At 40.2% G+C, this 18,554-nt stretch overlaps 1 protein-coding gene and 1 long non-coding RNA gene across 2 annotated transcripts in view; both read left to right on the top strand.

Annotated features, from left to right (window-relative positions):
• The first annotated feature begins 4,221 nt into the window (after positions 1-4,221).
• Positions 4,222-6,280, top strand: LOC117012349 (uncharacterized). Its single transcript, XR_004421158.1, has 3 exons — positions 4,222-4,327; positions 4,512-4,601; positions 6,112-6,280. It is a non-coding gene; the product is annotated as an uncharacterized LOC117012349 (long non-coding RNA).
• Positions 6,281-13,386: 7,106 nt separating this feature from the next.
• Positions 13,387-18,554, top strand: part of GNAI1 (G protein subunit alpha i1) — a 102,143-nt gene continuing 96,975 nt past the window's right edge. Inside the window, exon 1 of the mRNA XM_033088812.1 lies at positions 13,387-13,790. Within this exon, the coding sequence (XP_032944703.1) occupies positions 13,673-13,790 (118 nt within the window). The 5' untranslated portion in view covers positions 13,387-13,672. The remainder of the gene's footprint in view (positions 13,791-18,554) is intronic.

The following is an 18,554-nucleotide window of genomic DNA, read 5'->3' as shown; positions in this document are numbered from 1 at the left end:
TTTTCAAAATGTAGCTAATGATTTTCTCCACCAACCTATTTCTCTTCCTGTTTTCCCATTTTATGCAACCACTCTGCCTGTTACTCAAGGAAAAAAACAAAAAAACAAAACACTAAAAATCATACTTGATTCTTCTCTGTTCTACACTATCATCCCTGACATTTAATTATCAAGTCCTATTCGTCTAATTCTAAAATATTTGTTGAATTTATCTACAAGATGTCAGTTCTAATTCTGAACTGCACCTGCTCTGTTTTAAGTTATCTTCCTGTGCTTCCTAAAATACAGTAAAAAGTTCTTATATAATCCCCACTCTCATGAGCAGTTCTCCCTTTCTCCAAATTGTGGTAAGAATGATCTTTTAAAATAAATAAGATCACATCACTTCTCTGTTTATTCTCCTCTAATTGTTTCCCACTGTGTCTTTCCATGATCAAAGTCATGTCTACCTTTGCAAACACAGGTCCTCCATCTCACCTCTTGCTTACACTCCATGCTTCAGCTGCCTGATCTCCATCCTGCTCCTCCAGTATGCATGTTACCTTTATTTGCTTGAAATGATCTTCCTCCTTCCCTTACCCTTTACCTGGCTCATTTTCATCTTTCATATTTCAGGTCAAATGTCTACTTTTTGAAGAATCCTCCCCTCCCCCATACCATTTAAAGTGGCCTCTGCCTGCTACTCTTTATCATCTCACTCTGTTTATTTTACCCTACACTTATTCCCAACTCCTATTTGGTTTCTTGTTCACTACTGTGTTTCCCCGAAAATAAGACCTAGCCAGACAATCAGCTCTAATGCGTCTTTTGGAGCGAAAATTAATATGACCCAATCTGTTACGTTATGTTATGTTATATTATAAAGACCTGGTCTTATATTATAGTAAAATAAGACTGGGTCTTATGTTAATTTTTGCTCCAAAAGACACATTAGAGCTGATTGTCCGGCTAGGTCTTATTTTTGGGGAAACAAGGTATCTATCCATTTGAACGTCCATTGGAATAGAAGCTCCTGGAGGACAGGGACATTGTTTCTCTAAATCAATTTTGTTTTTCCTTACTTTTTTCTACTAAGCCAGTATCGGCCCTGTATAGCATTTGACAATAATTAATTGTTGCATAAATGTATGACTAAATGAATAGATGATTTGTAAAGTATATTTGTTATACGAAAAAGGTCAAGGATTATGGAATTGGATGGCATCACAATGTAGCCCAATCTAAGTGATCCAATACCGTTAGTTTTCTAGAAAATTCACAACATATAGTTGATCCTCAAACAATGCAGGGGTTAGGTGTGCCCAGTTCCCATGCAATCCAAAATCCACATACAACTTTTGACTTCCCCAAAACACTACTAATAGCCTGCTGTTGACCAGTAATAATATAGTTGATTAACATATATTTTGTATGTTTATATGTATTATATACTGTATTATTACAATAAAGTGAGCTAGAGAAAAGAAAGTGTTAAGATAATCATAAAGAAGAGAAAATACATTTATAGTATTTACTGAAAAAAATCCGCGTTTTAGTGAACCCATGCAGTTCAAATCCGTGTTGTTCACAAGTCAACTGTATAAATAGTCCAAGAAGACATAGAGCAACAGCAGAGCTGAGAGAATAAAAATAAAACAAATATATTAAGTTTAGAGGGACATTTTCCCCTTTTTAAAAAAGTTATAAAGGAATGTATATATAATTAAAGAAATCTTAGCAAATATAGCTAAGAAAAAAAAATCTAGGATTACCTGCTATCCTATCAACTGAATAAAACCTCAATATTTTATCACATAGTTTCCAGACTTTTTCTCATGGAGATCTACATAGGGTTATTGAGCACTTGTAGCTCATACAAATGAGGAACCGAAGTTTTAGTTTTCTTACTTACTTATTTATTTTTAATAAAATTAAAATTAAAACTGAAGTAGCATGAAGCATTTTTTTCAAACACCACTTTATTATTTGGCATGAGCACATTTTGGTTTATTGAAAATATAATGTCTGAATTGAAGTGTACTATAAGATATAATATAAAAAATGCAAAAGGTCTTAGTAATAATATTTATGGATTACATGTTGAAATGATAATATTTTAGATGTCATGGACTAAATAAAACATTTTTAAATTTAACCTATTTTTACATTTTCTAAAGTGGCTGTCAGAAAATTTAAATTACATAAGTGGCTTACATTATATTTCTATTGAGTATCATTTCTATACATATACATTTATATATATACACACATATTTAGGTTTCTTATAAATCATAATCTTTTATAAACTACTTCCTTAGTGATACTGTACAAACATCCTTTGAAGTTAATAAATATACATCCATATTTAGCCTTTTTGCATGATTGTTCAGTACTTCACTGTAAGGAATATTAGATACATTCTTTATTCCTGAACATTTAGATGGTTTCTAAATTTTCACTTTTATATGCAATGCTAGGGCAGACACATTAAGGGTTATTTTTATTCGTAAGGGATGGTTATAAAGGCCAACTATCTTCTCTGTTAAATTTTAAAAGAATGACAGAAAGCCTAAGGAAATTTTTAGAAAATCTTTAAAGTAATAAGAATACTGGAAAGCAAAAGCAATAGTAGATTATTGTGTGTAAAGGTAAAAGAACAGGATAGAGAATCCAGTCACAAAGGGTTCCAAAGAGGAGCACGAGAAGTGGCAAGAATAGTTTTCAGTAACAATGGAGCAGTGACAAACAGAAGACAGAAGTGGCTAAAATCAGGGACATCAGGGCTATCTAAAGACATTTGATCCAAATGAGCTCACCCAACTCCTATACATGAGGTAGTAGTGGAAGTATGTTCCTAGGATAATAAACAAAATATCTAATATGCTTCATACCTTCTGTTTACTAAGACAGAAAGTTAATAACATGTTATAAAGATTTCTATCAACAATTAAATTTTAAAAAAAATCTTATGATCAAGTCGGTTCTAATATTCTGGAAAAATATATGATGATTTCACCTCTTTGAGAACACTTTTATAATTTTGGATAAATGAAATATTGCTATTTAAAAAATAATAAAACACAAGCTTATGCCTATAAGGGGCTGAAAGCTCTGGCTTGTATCTGTCATTTTTGCCTATCTGAGACGATGCCCTGAGTATAATAAAATCTCAGAAGACAAAGAGACTACCTGGACAAGTAACTCAGACCAGCCAGGCCTCTTGAGAAAATGTGTGTTATCTCTGTTCTGATGTTTACCCATCTAGGCCAGCCCCAGGAATGTGGACTGGAATTGTTTAGACCAGTTCAGTGCTCCAACTTGTTAGACCCACTGCAGGTGCCCAGAATCTAAAACAATGTTGTCTCCAGAGAGTTTACAATATACTCCGCATTAGGGGAAATAAACAGGGTAGGATTATCTTGCTTTTTCAAGTGTTTTGTAAACACTACATGCTCTGTGTTTCAGTACTGTGTGAATTACATATTCCAGTGTTCTCCGGCCACTAATAGGTTCCTAGACAGCAAAAGATTCAAGTTTAATATAGAAAAAATTATGGGTACAGAGGAGGAAATATTTTATGTCCTTATATGGAAATAAAATATAAATACCATAGTTAGCATTGCTAGAAAGTCTTTTAAATTTTGAACCACTTATGCTACCAACCATACAAATAAAATCGTATGATTTTCTTAGTTAAAAGCAGTGTAGTTGAGTCTTTTTCATTTGTCTGTTCACTTCATCAGCAAGGGTTTTGCTGCCTATGTCCTACATTAAAATTTTCCTACAATTGCAAACAATTTAAGAGGATCAGTGGACCTAAGCATTGTTAAATTTCTAACAGTTATACCTTTTATATACATATATTGGAAAGACAGTTAGAAACCACTCCTCTCTACCTCATTTCTGTCATAGAAGTAGCACCTAGAAGCTCTTTCCTCTCATTCTGGTTCTGCCACTTACTTAATACTTTATCAAGGCAATGTCAGTTAATCCCTCTGAAAGTCAATTTCCTCATACATCATATGGGGACAATAAATCTTATACTACCTACGTCACAGGGTTATCATGAGACTCAAAAAAGCTAAAACATATAAATACATTTTGAATGCCAAAAGATATTTCTGGAAGCTTAGAAAAAATTTAATAGTGATAACAATGACAAGCCTCATTTTGTAAATATTTACTTTCTTAGGAATCTTATGATTGCAAGCAATAGAAATCAACTTAAAGTGCCTAAAGCAGAGTGGTGCAGGAAGTAGAGAAAAGATTGCGTTATAAGGATATTAAAGCATCCCCTGGTATCTGAAACCAGAAGCACATCAAGGTCTCTGGAAAGGATTAGAACCAGGTACTTCTCCTCGCTCTTCTCTTCTATTTGTTCTCTGACCGAAGCATTATTACTATCTTTTTTAATATCTAAAGATAGATTTCTTCTGCTTCTCCTTGAATGAAACTGTGACTACCCGTAAATCCAGAGCATATATTTTATAGATTTAGCCACCTAAAGATACAGATATCTCTTTCATTCGCAGGGAAATGTGCCTACCCATAGTCCTGTACTGTGAAGAACGATCAAGGACAAGATAAACAAAATGGCTGGTGAATATTGCTATTCTCAAGAGGTAGGAAAAAGAGACCCTTTTTCCCCTCCCAAGAAAAGTAGTTATTGAATATAAAATCCCTTAAATATCCACTACTCTATTTAACTTTCCAAAGCACTTTCATATGTGCATGAAAAAAGTATTATCTTAACAGATTAGAAACAGAATTTCTCTGAGGGATGGAGCTGCTTTTGTTGAGGAGGAAAAACACCTTGGCAAGCTATTTGAAAGAGAAGTGAGATCTTGAGGGTGTGGGTGCCAGCTGAATCCCAAAAACAAAAGCGTGTTTAAGGGTACTCTGCTTCAGAAAATGAAAGGCATTGGATTTTGCCCCTAAGTAGACTGGAGAGGAAAAAGAAAAGAGGAGACTGGGAGGCAAAGAGACCAAGAAATGCTGTGCATCAAAGCTGCATGGAGTAAAGAATTTTTAAAAATCTCCCCATGGTAAGATCTTCCCAGCCCTCTCTCCCCCCCCCCCAAAAAAAAAAAAAAAAACTTAAAGAAGAAAAATAACCAATACGTGATTTTTAGTTGTTTCTGTATCATTTGTTATATGTCCACTCTGTGGACATTATGTAAGTGAGGTAAGAGTGTGTGTATATGTAAATTGAGTATGTCTGGACTGAATCAGCACAGAACAAAGGATGTACATGTGAAAGCAAAAGCAGAGGCAGAGCATGCACTCACTAGCCAGGATCTCTGGGGCAGGGAGGCCGCAGCTGACTCAGAGTTATAAATGCATTATTTCCTATAATCTGCCCAACAACCTGTCAAGTCATTAAAACAGATATCATTACCATTTGACAGATGAGGAAACTGAAGACAATCATTTACCCAACGTCTTACAGCAAATTAGCCTCAGAGCAGAACTAAAGCCTATATATCTCCTCATTCCTGGGCTCATGTTACTGCATTATGTTTACCTTATTTCCTTCAACTGTTATGACAACCACAGAACAGTGGTAGCATACCTTAGTGGCAAGAATCAAGAAGACATTTCTTTTAATGAAATGCTTTTAATGAAACCACTAAGATTACCTTTTGTTCATTTATCCATTCATTTAATACTCCTTGCTGAACTCCTGCTCTATGACCAGCCATGTGATAGGTGATAGCACTTTGTTTATGAGTAAGAAGAGTTTGACCATAGCGAATCTTAAAACAGTGAGAGAGGGGCGGCCGGTTGGCTCAGTTGGTTAGAGCGCAATGCTCATAATGCCCAGGTTGCCGGTTCAATTCCCATATGGGCCAGTGAGCTGTGCCCTCCACAACTAGATTGAAAATGATGACTTGACTTGGAGCTGAGCTGCGCCCTCCACAACTCGATTGAAAAAAAAAAAAAAATCACAACTTGATTTGGAGCTGATGAGTCCTGGAAAAACACACTGTTGCCTAATATTCACCAATAAAAATTAAAAACAAGCAAACAAAACAATAAAAAAACCTGTGAGAGAAAAAAACTGAAGTGTAATGGAGAGCCATGCAATTCACAAGTGTTCTTGATTTCTTTTTTTGTACTCTGAAATTTCAGTGGCACACAAAGTCTGATCTGGTGTGAGCAGCAGAGCTGAATAGTTAAGAATCCTAAATGAACCCTATCAACCCCATACACTGGTCGTGGGAATGTAATGGTGCAGCCGCTTTGAAGACAACTTGGCAGTTACACAGCGAGTTACCATATGACCCATCAGTTCTACTCTCAGGTATGTGCCCAAGATAAATGAAAACAGGTTTTCAGACAAATACTTGTACACGAATGTTCATATCAGCTCTATCTACAATAGTACCAAATGGGAAACAATCCAAATGTCCACCACCCAATGAATCGAAAAACAAATGTGGCATATCCGTACAAGGGAACAATATTATTCAACAATAAAAAGAAATGAAGTACTGATACAGGCTACAACATGCATGAAGCTTAAAAACAATGCTGAATGAAAGAAGCCAGACACAAAAGGCTACATACAGTATGATTCTATTAAGATGAAATGCTTAGAATAGGTAAGTCCATAAAGACAGAGAGTAGATTAGTGGTCGCCAAAGGCTGGCGTGAATGGGAAGCCGGGAATGACTGCTAAAGGATTGGTGTTTCTTTGCGGAGTGATAAAAATGTCCTGGGATTAGTGGTAGTGGTTGTACAATCTTGCAACTATATTAAAAATCACTGAACTGTACACTTTAAGATGGTGAATTTTACACATGAAGTATATCCCAATAAAAAGAAAAATAACAGCCACATCACATTTCTACTTGTGTATAAATTCAGGACAATAAAATCACTATCAAAATGAACACTAGGCACACTTCATTCACAGTACTTTTATCGCTACATTTTCCTTTTCAGTGTTTTCCTATGCTATCCAAAATGTCCTCTAATCAGCTAGTTGATGTTAAAAAGGAGTCTCAATAATCTTATGGAAGATGAACTGTTCAGCTACTGTTCTCAGAATGAACTTTTTGTTATTGAAAAAGCAATTGTTAGTGGTTCAGCTTAGTAAGATCAGACTCGCTTGTGCAAACAGCGTGCCCTGGGCAGGTCACGAGCCCATTTACCCACCCTGGTGCATCAAACGGAAGAAAGAATCTCTGCAGAGTCCCTGCCGACATCTGCCTACCCTGTGGAGATTAGAAGCAGGATATGTAAAGAGAGCATGGACTCGGGGAGCCTGCCTAGAAATGGAAATCAGTATATTGGAACCCATTCCATGTCTAGGCCTCTGGACTACTCAAATTATTTCATTTATCTTCTTGGATGTTAGGGGGAGAGTAACAGTGAGCTGGGAATAATGGGCCAGGCAAAGGAAATGTGACCAAAGATTTTCTGCTGATGCACGTATTTTACCCCCTCGCTTCTCTCACAGGAGATGTAGGATCTGGTCTTCATCATTTGACTGATTGACTCTCCATTTTGCACGCTGCTGTGGTTGGGCATATGGAAAATCCAGATCATTTCATGTCTTAAAGTTCCTCATATGTGATTGCCCCCCATTTGATAACCTTGAACTCTTATGAAGAGTTCTTAAGACCTTAATATAAAACATATTCTGCCCATTTTAGCATTTCCTCTATACATAGCCTGACAAGGTCTTGATAGTTAACAGATGCTTGCTAACCTCATTACTACCATTATTTGGAACAATATCGCTAACAACTGTAATTAACGCAGGAAAGTACTCAGTGTTGCCCTGAATCCCTTTGGCCTGGCTTCTACCCCTTATCCTGGATCAGTCCTTCTGTTGTAGTTCCTGCTGAGCTGAACAAGAGACACATGTCAGTTTCACAGTTGACACAGAAAGCTACAGTGAGAGAAAAACAGCTGAGCCAGCAGGAAGCACAACTTGAGGGGGAGGTGTCAATATAGCTTTTTTTTTTTTTTTTTTAAATCCAAGGTAGTGAATAGACACATAGACTTTAATAAAGCCAGGTAGCTCTTGAGAAGCTAGCCTATGCTTCAAGCTTGGGCCAAGGTTTGCATAATCCTCTGTTAGGATTTTTGAAATTTTGGTAGTCAAACAAATATGGGAGAGGAAAAAAAAAGGTATGCCTTCTTTCTTCAGTTTATTCACAAAAAGAAAAGTAGGAAGATTGAGAAGCATGAAAAGACAAGGCAGAAGTCACAAAAATATGAGCACACAATATGCCAGGAACTGTGTTATGTGCAATGTTATTTAATCATTGCAGCACGTTTGATGATATATATCCAGTTTTGGAGAAGAAACTGAGGTTTACAAACTCCAATTTAGAATAAAACGAGCATAAATTCTGACTACCACAGAAGGGTCTGCCCAGCTCTGTAGGATGTGGCCTCCACCCGCCTTGCAGCCCTCACCTCTCTTATCAGCTACCGCTCTCATCTTCACTATCACACTTCAGTCAAACTGACCTTTGGGTTCCTTGATAGACTCATAGGAATTCAGAATTATTAGGACCTTGCGGACAATCTAATTGAACACACTCAGCTTTATAGCTAGGGTTACTGCAATTTACAGATGTTAAGGTGCTTTCAAAGACAGTGACAGGTGGGTGAAAACAGAGCTTTGAATGGGTCTAAGGTTATCTGACTACCTGCCTAGAGCTTCTTCCACCATACTGCTATTGCCAGTTCTCTTTTTCTTTATACTTGTCCGTGGGGATATTTTTGATGTAGTTGAAATCATATATTACCCTTTTTTTCTTAAACCTCTACCTCCTTTACTTGCATACTGTTATATTCCTCAATGCCTCCTGGCTCCATCAACGACTTCAAGACTTACCTGCTTCAGCGGGAAATTAAGCCTCCTAAAAATGTTCTCCAAATATTTCCAAGAGCCCCCCCAAGATGGCATCGAAGTCACATGTGCTCACAAACCAGTCTGTTGGTTGAAGCCACTGCTTCATATCCTCCATGTTTTTCTTCTTCTTTTCCAGTTACCTTTTGTCCTGGGCACTGTCTGTGAAGCTACTTGAGGAAGACTGAGTATTGCCAAAGGTGCATTGCCCTTCAGGAGAATACGGGTGGCCAAAGCCAAAGCTCTGTCTCTAGATGCTTTCAATCAGTCAGTGTTCTGGTGTCCGGGGTGGTGGTAGTTCCATGCTGAGACCATGGCCTCTACCTTATCTCAGTCCCACAATGTTGTAACCTGCACACTCAAAGAGAGCTGCTTGCCTTATAATATCTCTCAGTAATAATTCAGTGGGCTTTTTTTTTTTCAACCTTTACCCACAATCTCACAAAATGGTTTTGGTTTGGGGCCCTTATAGCTATAACTATAGAAGAGTAAAGATGCCATGCTAGCCCCTCTATTCTCCTACTTATTCCTGTCCTCTCCCCAAACCAAACTCTCTCGTGATTTAGAAAGCAAAAACCTCAATGTAGGCAACAGAGAGGTGTCCACATGCCACATCTGCTCCCAACTGAGCCAGCCGAAAATACACACTTCCCTTCTGATAATCTCTCTCTCTCTTTCTGTCTGACATGTTGTCCTCGCTCTGTCTTCTTCTATTGTTCCTCCTTATCCCTGCACTAATCCATCAACACCAACACATCTCAGGTGCACAATTCTTTCTGGCTTTTGCTTGGAGGGATAAAATTGAAGGCCAGAAGAAGTTTCTGAATTTTTATCTCAGGTCTGAGACTAAGTCCATAAACTTCTGAATAATATATAATAGAATCTCAAGGTTGGAAGGGATCCTAAAAGTTCACCTATCTCTAGATCATTCCCGATATGTGATCATCCAGTCTAGATTTTTACATCTTAGTCAAGAACGAATATGTTTCTGAAGTTCCCTATTCTCTTTGGGGTGGGGTGGAGGGTGGGGAAGGTGGGGTGGATTATACATGGTTTTTCCTCACATCAAGGAAAAATTTGTTTGCTGTAGCTATCTTCCAACACTTCTAAATCTACCACCTTGAATCCAGACAGAAAATGTCTAATCCCTCTGATTTATGATGTCTCTTCAGTCATTTGGAAATATCTGTCATGTCACTTTGTAGCTTCTAATTCCTATATTAAATACCCCCAGTTTCTTCAATTATTCCTCATGACTCAGTTTGGAGTTACTTTAAGTACTGGATGCTCTCAGCCGAATGTGTCCCAATTTGTGATTTAACATATGTCCCTAACTCTCTAGCATATGACGCTCAGTATTATTCAGCAATAAAAAGAACTGAAGTATTGATACAAGCTACACATGGATGAACCTTGAAAACGTTATGCCAAGTGAAAGAAGCCAGTCACAAAAGATCACACACTATGTTTCCTTTTATATGAAATATCCAGAATGGGCAAATCTAAACAGACCCAAAGTAGATTAGTGGTTGCCTAGGACTTGGCGGTGGTGGATGTCCTGGAGAGATTGGGGGGTAATGACTATGGCGTAGGGGGCTTCTTTTTGGGGTGATGAACGTTCTAGAATTGATCGTCATGATGGTTGCACAGCTCTGTAAATATACCAAAGCCATTGAATTGTACACTTTAAATGAATAAATTATACGGCATATGAATGATATTTCAATATAGTTGTTTAAAACATGATGTGCAGAAGAGAATCAAACAGTAATCTGAAGTAGGTTGCTTTACCCTCTGTATTTCAGTTTCATTCTCTGTAAAACAGATGAGTTAAAAATACCTGCTCCACCTCCTTGACAAGGTTGTTAAATCACATTTTGCAAACATCATAATTATGTAAATTATTAATTTGAATGACTCTTACACCTCATATCTGGGTTACTAACATAAGCCATTTGCTGGTAACTCATTTGTTTTGTTGGGTAAGAGATTTCTTTTCTAAACACCTATTACCCAACACAAGAGAATGAAAGGAACGTTTTCTTCCCATTTTATAAAGTCCAACTCTTCACCTTAATATTTAAAGCTACCTTCCAACTTTGTCCTAGGCTTGCTATCATTCTTCACAGCTAAACTTCATTTCAATTATAAAACGATTGCTTTCTCCAACATGTACCTTAATACTGCATATTAACCCTTTTCGCTGTTTTTTTCCTCTCGAACGAAACGTACCGTTATGGACTAAATATTTGTGTCCCCTTGCCAAGTTCATGTGTCAAAGCCCTAACCTTTGGGAAGTGGGGCCTTTGGGTGGTAATTAGGTTTGGGTGAGGTTATGAAGGTGAACCCCTCTCCCCATAATGAGATTAGTGTCCTTATAATAAGAGGAAGACAGACTAGAGCTCTTTCTTTCTACGTGTGAAGGCACAGCAAGAAGGTAGCCATCTGCAAGCCAGAAGGAGCATCCCACCGGAAAACTGAATGGGCTAGTACTTTGATCTTGGTCTTCCCAGCCTCCAGAACGGTGAGAAATAAATTCCTATTGTTTTAGCGACACAGTCTATGGTCTTTTGTTATGGCATTGTGAGCTGACCTACACATACCCCTTGGAAACTCCCCACCAATCCCCAGTCATGGCTTCCTTCAAAAGTTTTTTTTAAAACTTTCTTCTCTTGGAATTTCTCCCCATACTGTTCACTCCATACACTGCATCTTCTCATATAAAGCTACTTTTCAGTTCTTATTCACCCATGTATTATATTTTAACTCCTCACCTACTTGACAAGTTTCTCAAAGGAGAGGGGTAATGTGTATAATTATGTTACACCTTCTTTTCTCCAAAGTACAAGTTTTGTAGTCATTTACCAATAAGTACTCAGTCATGATTACTTCCTCTTTTCCCACAATTGTTGATCCCACACTCTCCACGCCTTGAAGCTTATAGGAAAGACTCACAATAACAGATAATCCAATATGGCTGATACACAAAGACTATGTTGTAAATTCACTCAATTAAGTTTAATTCCAGAGTTTCTGATGAACACCCACATTTAGATGGCCAAGCAATACACAGAGGGTAGAAGGTGATTAAGTACAATTTTAGGCTTGCTCCTTTTGTTGTTACATTATAGAAGGTCATAGGAAAAGTTGAGGCAGTTCTTGCAGTTGCATCTCTAGAGCCCAGCAGTTTTGACTTTTGTAGAACAGGAAAGGACATGTCCAATGAGGAGGAAACTAGCAATCTCTGCAAGCCAGCAATCTCTGGCTTATGTGTGACTCACTCTAAAGCTATACTTGCTGTAGCATCAGCTCAGCCTTACCTTCGTGGAAACAGTTTTTATAAATCGTTTTTAGAAAACGAGAGTTCCAGATGGGAACCAAAGAGCAACTTCCTAATTTTTAATACATCAAAGAAAATGTTTTTCTTTACTCCCAGCCCCATCGTATGATCCACCAACATTCTCTGCCATGACGGTAATGGAAAGGTGTTGTGCCACTGAGAGGAACCAGACCTTAAACCTACAGCTTATTCATTTGCTGTTGGGTGAAATGCATCTGCAACCTCAGAAGCTTCTCCCCAAACCAGTTAGAGCTAGAAGGGTGGAGAAATAGCGTGAATCAAGGCCATCTCATTTTACGGGCGAGGAAGCTAAGGCCTACGAAAAGAAACGACATCCCCAGTGGCTTATGATTTACTAACATATTCATAAGTATTGGTTCACAACTTGGCTTGGAAATTTACAGGACACCCTAGAAGTGGGCGGTTATGGTGTGGGGCAGATTTGTTTGTGTAGGTGTTTTATTCCCCTTGTCATTTTAAAATACACTCTTTGATACTTTGCCTCCCATTTTCTCGGGTTATGAAGAAACCCTTCAAAACGTTCTCTGCCTGTGCAATGTGAGGCTGGAAGGAGGGAATGATGAAAGGAAGGGGGGAATAACAGAACGAAGGAAAGGCAAACTGAAGGCAGTGACCTCCTATCCTTCTCTCGAGACTTTCCTGATTCCCCGTGTTGCCATCTCTGCTTTCTGTTTCCGCCACGGCTCCATTCCCTTTCCAGCTCCCTCTATTTCCCACAGTCCTGAAGGCCAGCCGACAGAGGTTTACATTTCCAGAACCTTTGCGTGGCTGCGGAGCTGGGCATGCTCAAACGCCCGAGACCAGCTTCTTTTCGGCTACCAAACTTTGGCAGCTCTCCCACCCATAAACCCGAAGAGGCAGGCATTTCCGCACAGATCCCTGGGCGTGAGCAAACGGGAAGAAATTATCCCACTCCCGCGGAGGGAGCGAGGGAGGGGAGCCCGTGGCCAGTCGGAGGTTCCGCGGGCTCTGCCACGGGGCGCGCGCGGAGGCGACCAGCGAGCGACGCCGCGCGGGACTCAGCGGCCCCGCGGGAGCGCGCGCGCCCGTCGGAGGGGGCGCTGTCCGAGGGCACGTGCGCGCGCGGGAGCGCGCTCTGGGGGTGGTCCCGCGCTGGCGGGAGGGGCGGGCGGAGGCGGGGCCGCGGCGGGGCGGGGCGGGGCCGCGGCGCTCTGCCCGGCTTCTCCAGGCTGCGGCGCGACTGCGGGGGAGAGGGAGGGTGGCAGCCGCTGTGCCCGGAGCCTCAAAACCGGGACTTCGGCGGCGCTGAGGGACGCCAGCAGCGGAACCCGGCCGTGGGGAAGAGCCGCGCGGCGCTGTTTGCTCCTTCGCTTTCCTCGCTCGGTTTGGGAAGTGGGTGGGGGTGTCGTGGCCGGCGGCGGGAGAGAAGGAATCACCTGTGTTCCGAGACGGCGCGCGGGACTTGAAGGGAGCGGCGGCCGGCTCTCGCTCCTGGCACCATGGGCTGCACGCTGAGCGCCGAGGACAAGGCGGCGGTGGAGCGGAGTGAGATGATTGACCGGAACCTCCGCGAGGATGGCGAGAAGGCGGCGCGCGAGGTCAAGCTGCTGCTGCTCGGTGAGGGCGGCGGGGCGCCCCGCGGCCCCGGGGGTCGGGCGGGTGGGCTGGGCGCGGCGCGCGGCGGGGGACGCTGCGGGCCCCTCGGCGCTCGGAAACCCGGAGGGGCCGTGTCACAGCGGCCGAGGGCGCGTCTCCGAGCGCCCAGGAGGGTTCCCCAGCGGGAGCTTGTCTGGGGAGGTGCGGAGCGGGGGCGGCCGCCTCCCTCCCTCCCTCCCTGCTGCTGGCCGGGGAGAACTCGTCCCCGCGGGGAGCCGAGGAGCGGAGCTTGAGGAGCCCCTTTTCGTGGAAGTTAGCTTAGCTTTATAAAGACGAAGGGGCATCAGTGACGGGAAAATAACAGCACCTCCCGCCCCGAAACCCTTCGCACGTGGTGTGGTGTCGCGGTTGGCGTTTTCCCACGGCAAGAGTGCCACATTTTGTGAAATCTGTGCACCTTTCGTGGGGCCTCCGTGGGATTGAAATTTGTCTTTCCTGTTAACTTCCTGTGGCGACTCAGTGGTAATGGAACACTGATAACGTTTACCCGATGACATTTGCGTGAAGAGGTGGGCGACGCTGGATGCTTGGTTTTTGTCACTGTGGGGACCGGGAAACCATCAAAGTTGGTAACGTTTGCTCCAGTAAGAGAACTCGAGCGGTCAAAACCGATGTGCAGGTATGAAAGGGATGCGCCGGACCCCGGGGTTCTCTGTCCGCTGCCATGCTCTCTGATGAATGAGATTTTCCGGGTACGACGCCAAGGCTTTTTATTTGTTCTTAGTATTGTGCTCTTGGTGACACGCCGTGTGGAGGTCTTTTCCGGTTGTTTCAAGGGAGATAACATAGAAAGAGAAAGCCAGGGTGTTGACGGAGGGGTACACGAGGAAAATATTGACAGCGAAAGATTTGCAGATGTCTGAGTTAGGTTTCCTTTTGTTTGCTTGCCCCCGCCCGCATCCCCACACGCACACGCTGTAGGTGTTCAGGCAGATGAAAGGTTTCTCAGAATCTTCATTTGCACTCCGAGCTGTTGCTTTTATTTTTATAACAATTATAACGAAAAAGAAATGCTGCACAAATCTGTTTTCAGTAAGCTTCTGTTTCATTGGTTTAATGACGGCAGGAAAAAATGGTGCTTTTATTTTTCTCTCTATTACTTGGAGGCTTAGAAGCAGCAAACTTGGCATGACTAAAAGTAATAATGATCTGAGTCATTTTGCAAGCAAACTGAAGTAACCGCGTTTTAAAGACCTGGGTGGCTTTCTTCATCCTCGCTCCCAACATAAATCGTTCTTAATGCCGTTTACTAAGTTTATACATTCGTGAGAAATACTTTATTTTGCCAAGGTCAGTGTATGTTTTAGTACGTTGAGCGCAGAAGAGAAACACCTCGGTATGGAAACATGTAGGTGCTCCTTTTATGAATTGAATGTGCTGTGCTTGACAAAAATGAAACAAGGAGGATTAAAAAGTTCTTGCATTTCTGCATTCCTGATAATACTATTTCAGTGTACTGCAGTTTGAACCAGCCATCTACCATGTTTAAAGCAATTGAAAAATAAGTCCTCTGGTGGTGGTCTGAGCTTTAATTCGATGTCTGTCAGAGAGAGATGACTAGGATACAGGTCCAAGGAGTGGGTTTTTCCTCATATTCAGAAGAGATCACTGTTTCTCAGCCTTAGCACTATTGGCATGTTGGGCAGGATAATGCTTTGATGCGCACGTTGTCTTGTGCATTGTAGGTTGTTTAGCAGCATATTTGGCCTCTACCCGGTTAGATGCCAGTAGCAGCCCCGGTAACCTGTAACTCTCGAAAATGTCTCCAGATATCCCCCCAAAAGCCTCCTGGCAGCAAAAATTAACCTCAGGCCTAGAACCACTGTTCTAGATTAACAATTAAATAAAGTTGAATGTGTAATGTAGAATCAAAAGTTGCATCTCTACAGCTAACTATAGCGAGATTTATGAGAGGTGTAGCAGAGCAGGGATTTTCAGAAGAAATCACGGAATTTTTGATTCTCCATCCCAGTGACATTAGAAATATTTCAGAATGGTTTTTAAAATCTGTAGGTAAGAGGATTCCCTCAGCTGTCTCTTCTACCTTCAGTCTTTTTGTTTTTCCCCACGTCTCTCTTCTACGGAAGTTTTGTCCTGTTGGCCCAGCACTGCTCTTCCTCCCCCCCTTATCTGCCTTACTCCACCCTTTTGCCCAGTTCCAACACCCTAGTTCCTATAAACAGAATGCTGGCTGACTTATTTCATAAATCTTAATCCTTGGAATGTTTGAAAACATTTATTTTTTGACTTTAGCAGTGAAGTGTTGATCTTTGGTTGTTTTTTTTTTTTTTTTTTTTTTTGGATGTTTAAGCAGCTCAATAAAATCATTCCCTATAAAACAGAGCGACTGAATCAACTAGAAATATAAAATGGTCTCTAGGTAACCCACAACCAATGTCAATTCCATTTACATTAGGTCTTCTTCCTCTTCATTGTTTTTCTCATCAGATGATTTTTTTAAATGTATTTAAGGTACAATGCCTCCAAAGTGCATTTAAGACAGTGGATTAAGTAGTTCATCATATTGCATTTTTTCTTAAGACATGTATTATGTTTTTAGACATCTGAGTTCAGAGATTCAGGTACGAGATGCACATTATTAGTAAAAAGATTTTGGTACTGGTTGTCTATGATAACTTTTTTTTTTTTTTTTTTTCAGTCCGAGGTATTTTCCTATCCAGTGAATTAGGCCTTTGAAAAGAAAGGACCTAATGTAATCATTTGACCTAAAGGAAATTAGATCAGGGTTTGGTCAGGTGTTTCAGGGCTTTAAGTTTAGTTTTTAGATTTTAGCATTAGAATAACAGTAGTAAATAGAGAAACATTTTAAAAAGGAAAGTTTTCTTTCCATTATGTATGGCTAATTCTCTCAGGGGAAAACATTTTTTTGTTGTTATACCTTTGAGGATGTTACAATTTATCATCCTTCTAAGGGAAGTATCATAAGGCCTAGCCTGTTGATTCAGTGAGACTATATCATACACATGGGTACTTATTAAATATGATTTTGTAATTTTCAAAGATATAAGGAGTTAATGAGTAAAATCTCATGAATTAATTCTTCTGTAAGTCATTTCACTCTAAAGCTTTGAACTTTTCTTTCACTCTACCTCATTATCCTTCCCTGCTTTCCACTCATCCTCAGAAGAAAACCCAAATAAAAATCCGCACCCTTATCTCCTTCTTTAGCTTGGTTTAAATATTATAGGTGGAGTGAAACTGAGTTGAGGGATTAGATTTCTTTTGCTTGGTAAATATTTTTCCATTACTGCCACCATCCAGCTGTTTGAGAAGCTACATCATTAATCTTTTTTTGCTCCCTTTATACTTGCCCTATGACTTCCTTGGTTGAGAAATTCTGGAATTGCAGGGCTTTTGGATTTTGCATTACTTGAGCTATTTCCTTAGAATTGGCTCAGGATCTTAGATATCAGAAAGCCTGTTTTTCTTGAATAAATGAAGCTAGGATTTCAACATGGGTTATGTGCTTCTTGCTCACTCACCAGTCTTGTATTAGCAATTCCTTTGATAGAAGCTACAGGTGGTGTTAAAGTATGTTTTAAGAGGGTTGATTTTTTTTATATCTTCTGTTTTTAATTCTCACATTTACAATGCCAAGTTCTTGTCTACTTGGCAGCTTCATTCCAGGTTGGCTTTCCTGCTGCTGCTCTTTGCTTCCAGCTGTTCTTTCAGCCGTAGGTGCCATGCTAATTCTTTGCTCCGAAACCGTTGTTGATTTCTCCATGGCCTGCAGAATAAAAACTGTCTTCTAGACCTGGCATCCCTCTGTCCTTACACTGTTTCCCTCAGGGCGCTCTCCCCCTCCAAATAGTAGCAGTTGGCATACGGTAAAGCATATTTGGACTCTGGTGTTGCAGAGTCTTACTGCCTGCTTCCTCCACTAGTGTGAGCATGTTAGGGAGGGGCAGAGTCTTTACAAGTCGTCCTGTATCCCTCACAACCCGTTTACTTTGCCATGTGCATCATTAGTTCTTAATTGTGTTAATATCTTGTGTAGAATTAGGACTTACCTAGAATATAAACTTTATTATTTGTCTTTCTCAGTGTCAATGGGAATAAATAGCTACCCAAACAATGTAAGCAAAAAAGGAATAGTAATAGTATGTTACTATGGCCCAAAATAAGTGCATGGTATCTAAATGCAAATTGTTGGGTTTAAAATTTCTTTTTCCATATTTATAAGAACTTCTAACCGTCATTCTATTATTTGATAAATTAGATGAATTAGAGAAAATGACTATGGCTATTTCATTGGAAGAGTGTGCTTTGTTGCCGTGATAGTGCTATTCCTTGAAACTGTTTTTTGTTAGGACACATCTCATATTCTGATCTTTATTTTTGGTCTCTTTTACATGTAAATACAGAGCATGAGCTTTGCTTAAAATTTATCCATGATAGGAAATATAATGCCAATATTATAGGATTTAGTAGAAGATATTAGGGAATATAATGCCTGTTTTATAGGAGTTAGTAGGAGATAATATTTTGAAACCTGAAAAAGATTGCTGTAATTTTTTAAAAAATTAAATACCCAGCCACAATCTTAATTTTTATTTTGTTACACATCTCTCTGCTTTGGAAAATTCAATATATCACAAATTCACATGGGAGGACCTGAATGTATTTGTCACATTTCTAGGTCACATATTTCTTGATCACATGTTGTGGAATGCAGTTACCCAATGTGTGACTTCCCAGAGTGTG

The sequence above is a fragment of the Rhinolophus ferrumequinum genome, chromosome 20, assembly GCF_004115265.2.
Source record: "Rhinolophus ferrumequinum isolate MPI-CBG mRhiFer1 chromosome 20, mRhiFer1_v1.p, whole genome shotgun sequence".
Lineage (NCBI taxonomy): Eukaryota > Metazoa > Chordata > Mammalia > Chiroptera > Rhinolophidae > Rhinolophus > Rhinolophus ferrumequinum.
The sequence above is the reverse complement of the archived record's forward strand: the minus strand, read 5'-3'. Positions and strand labels throughout refer to the sequence as shown.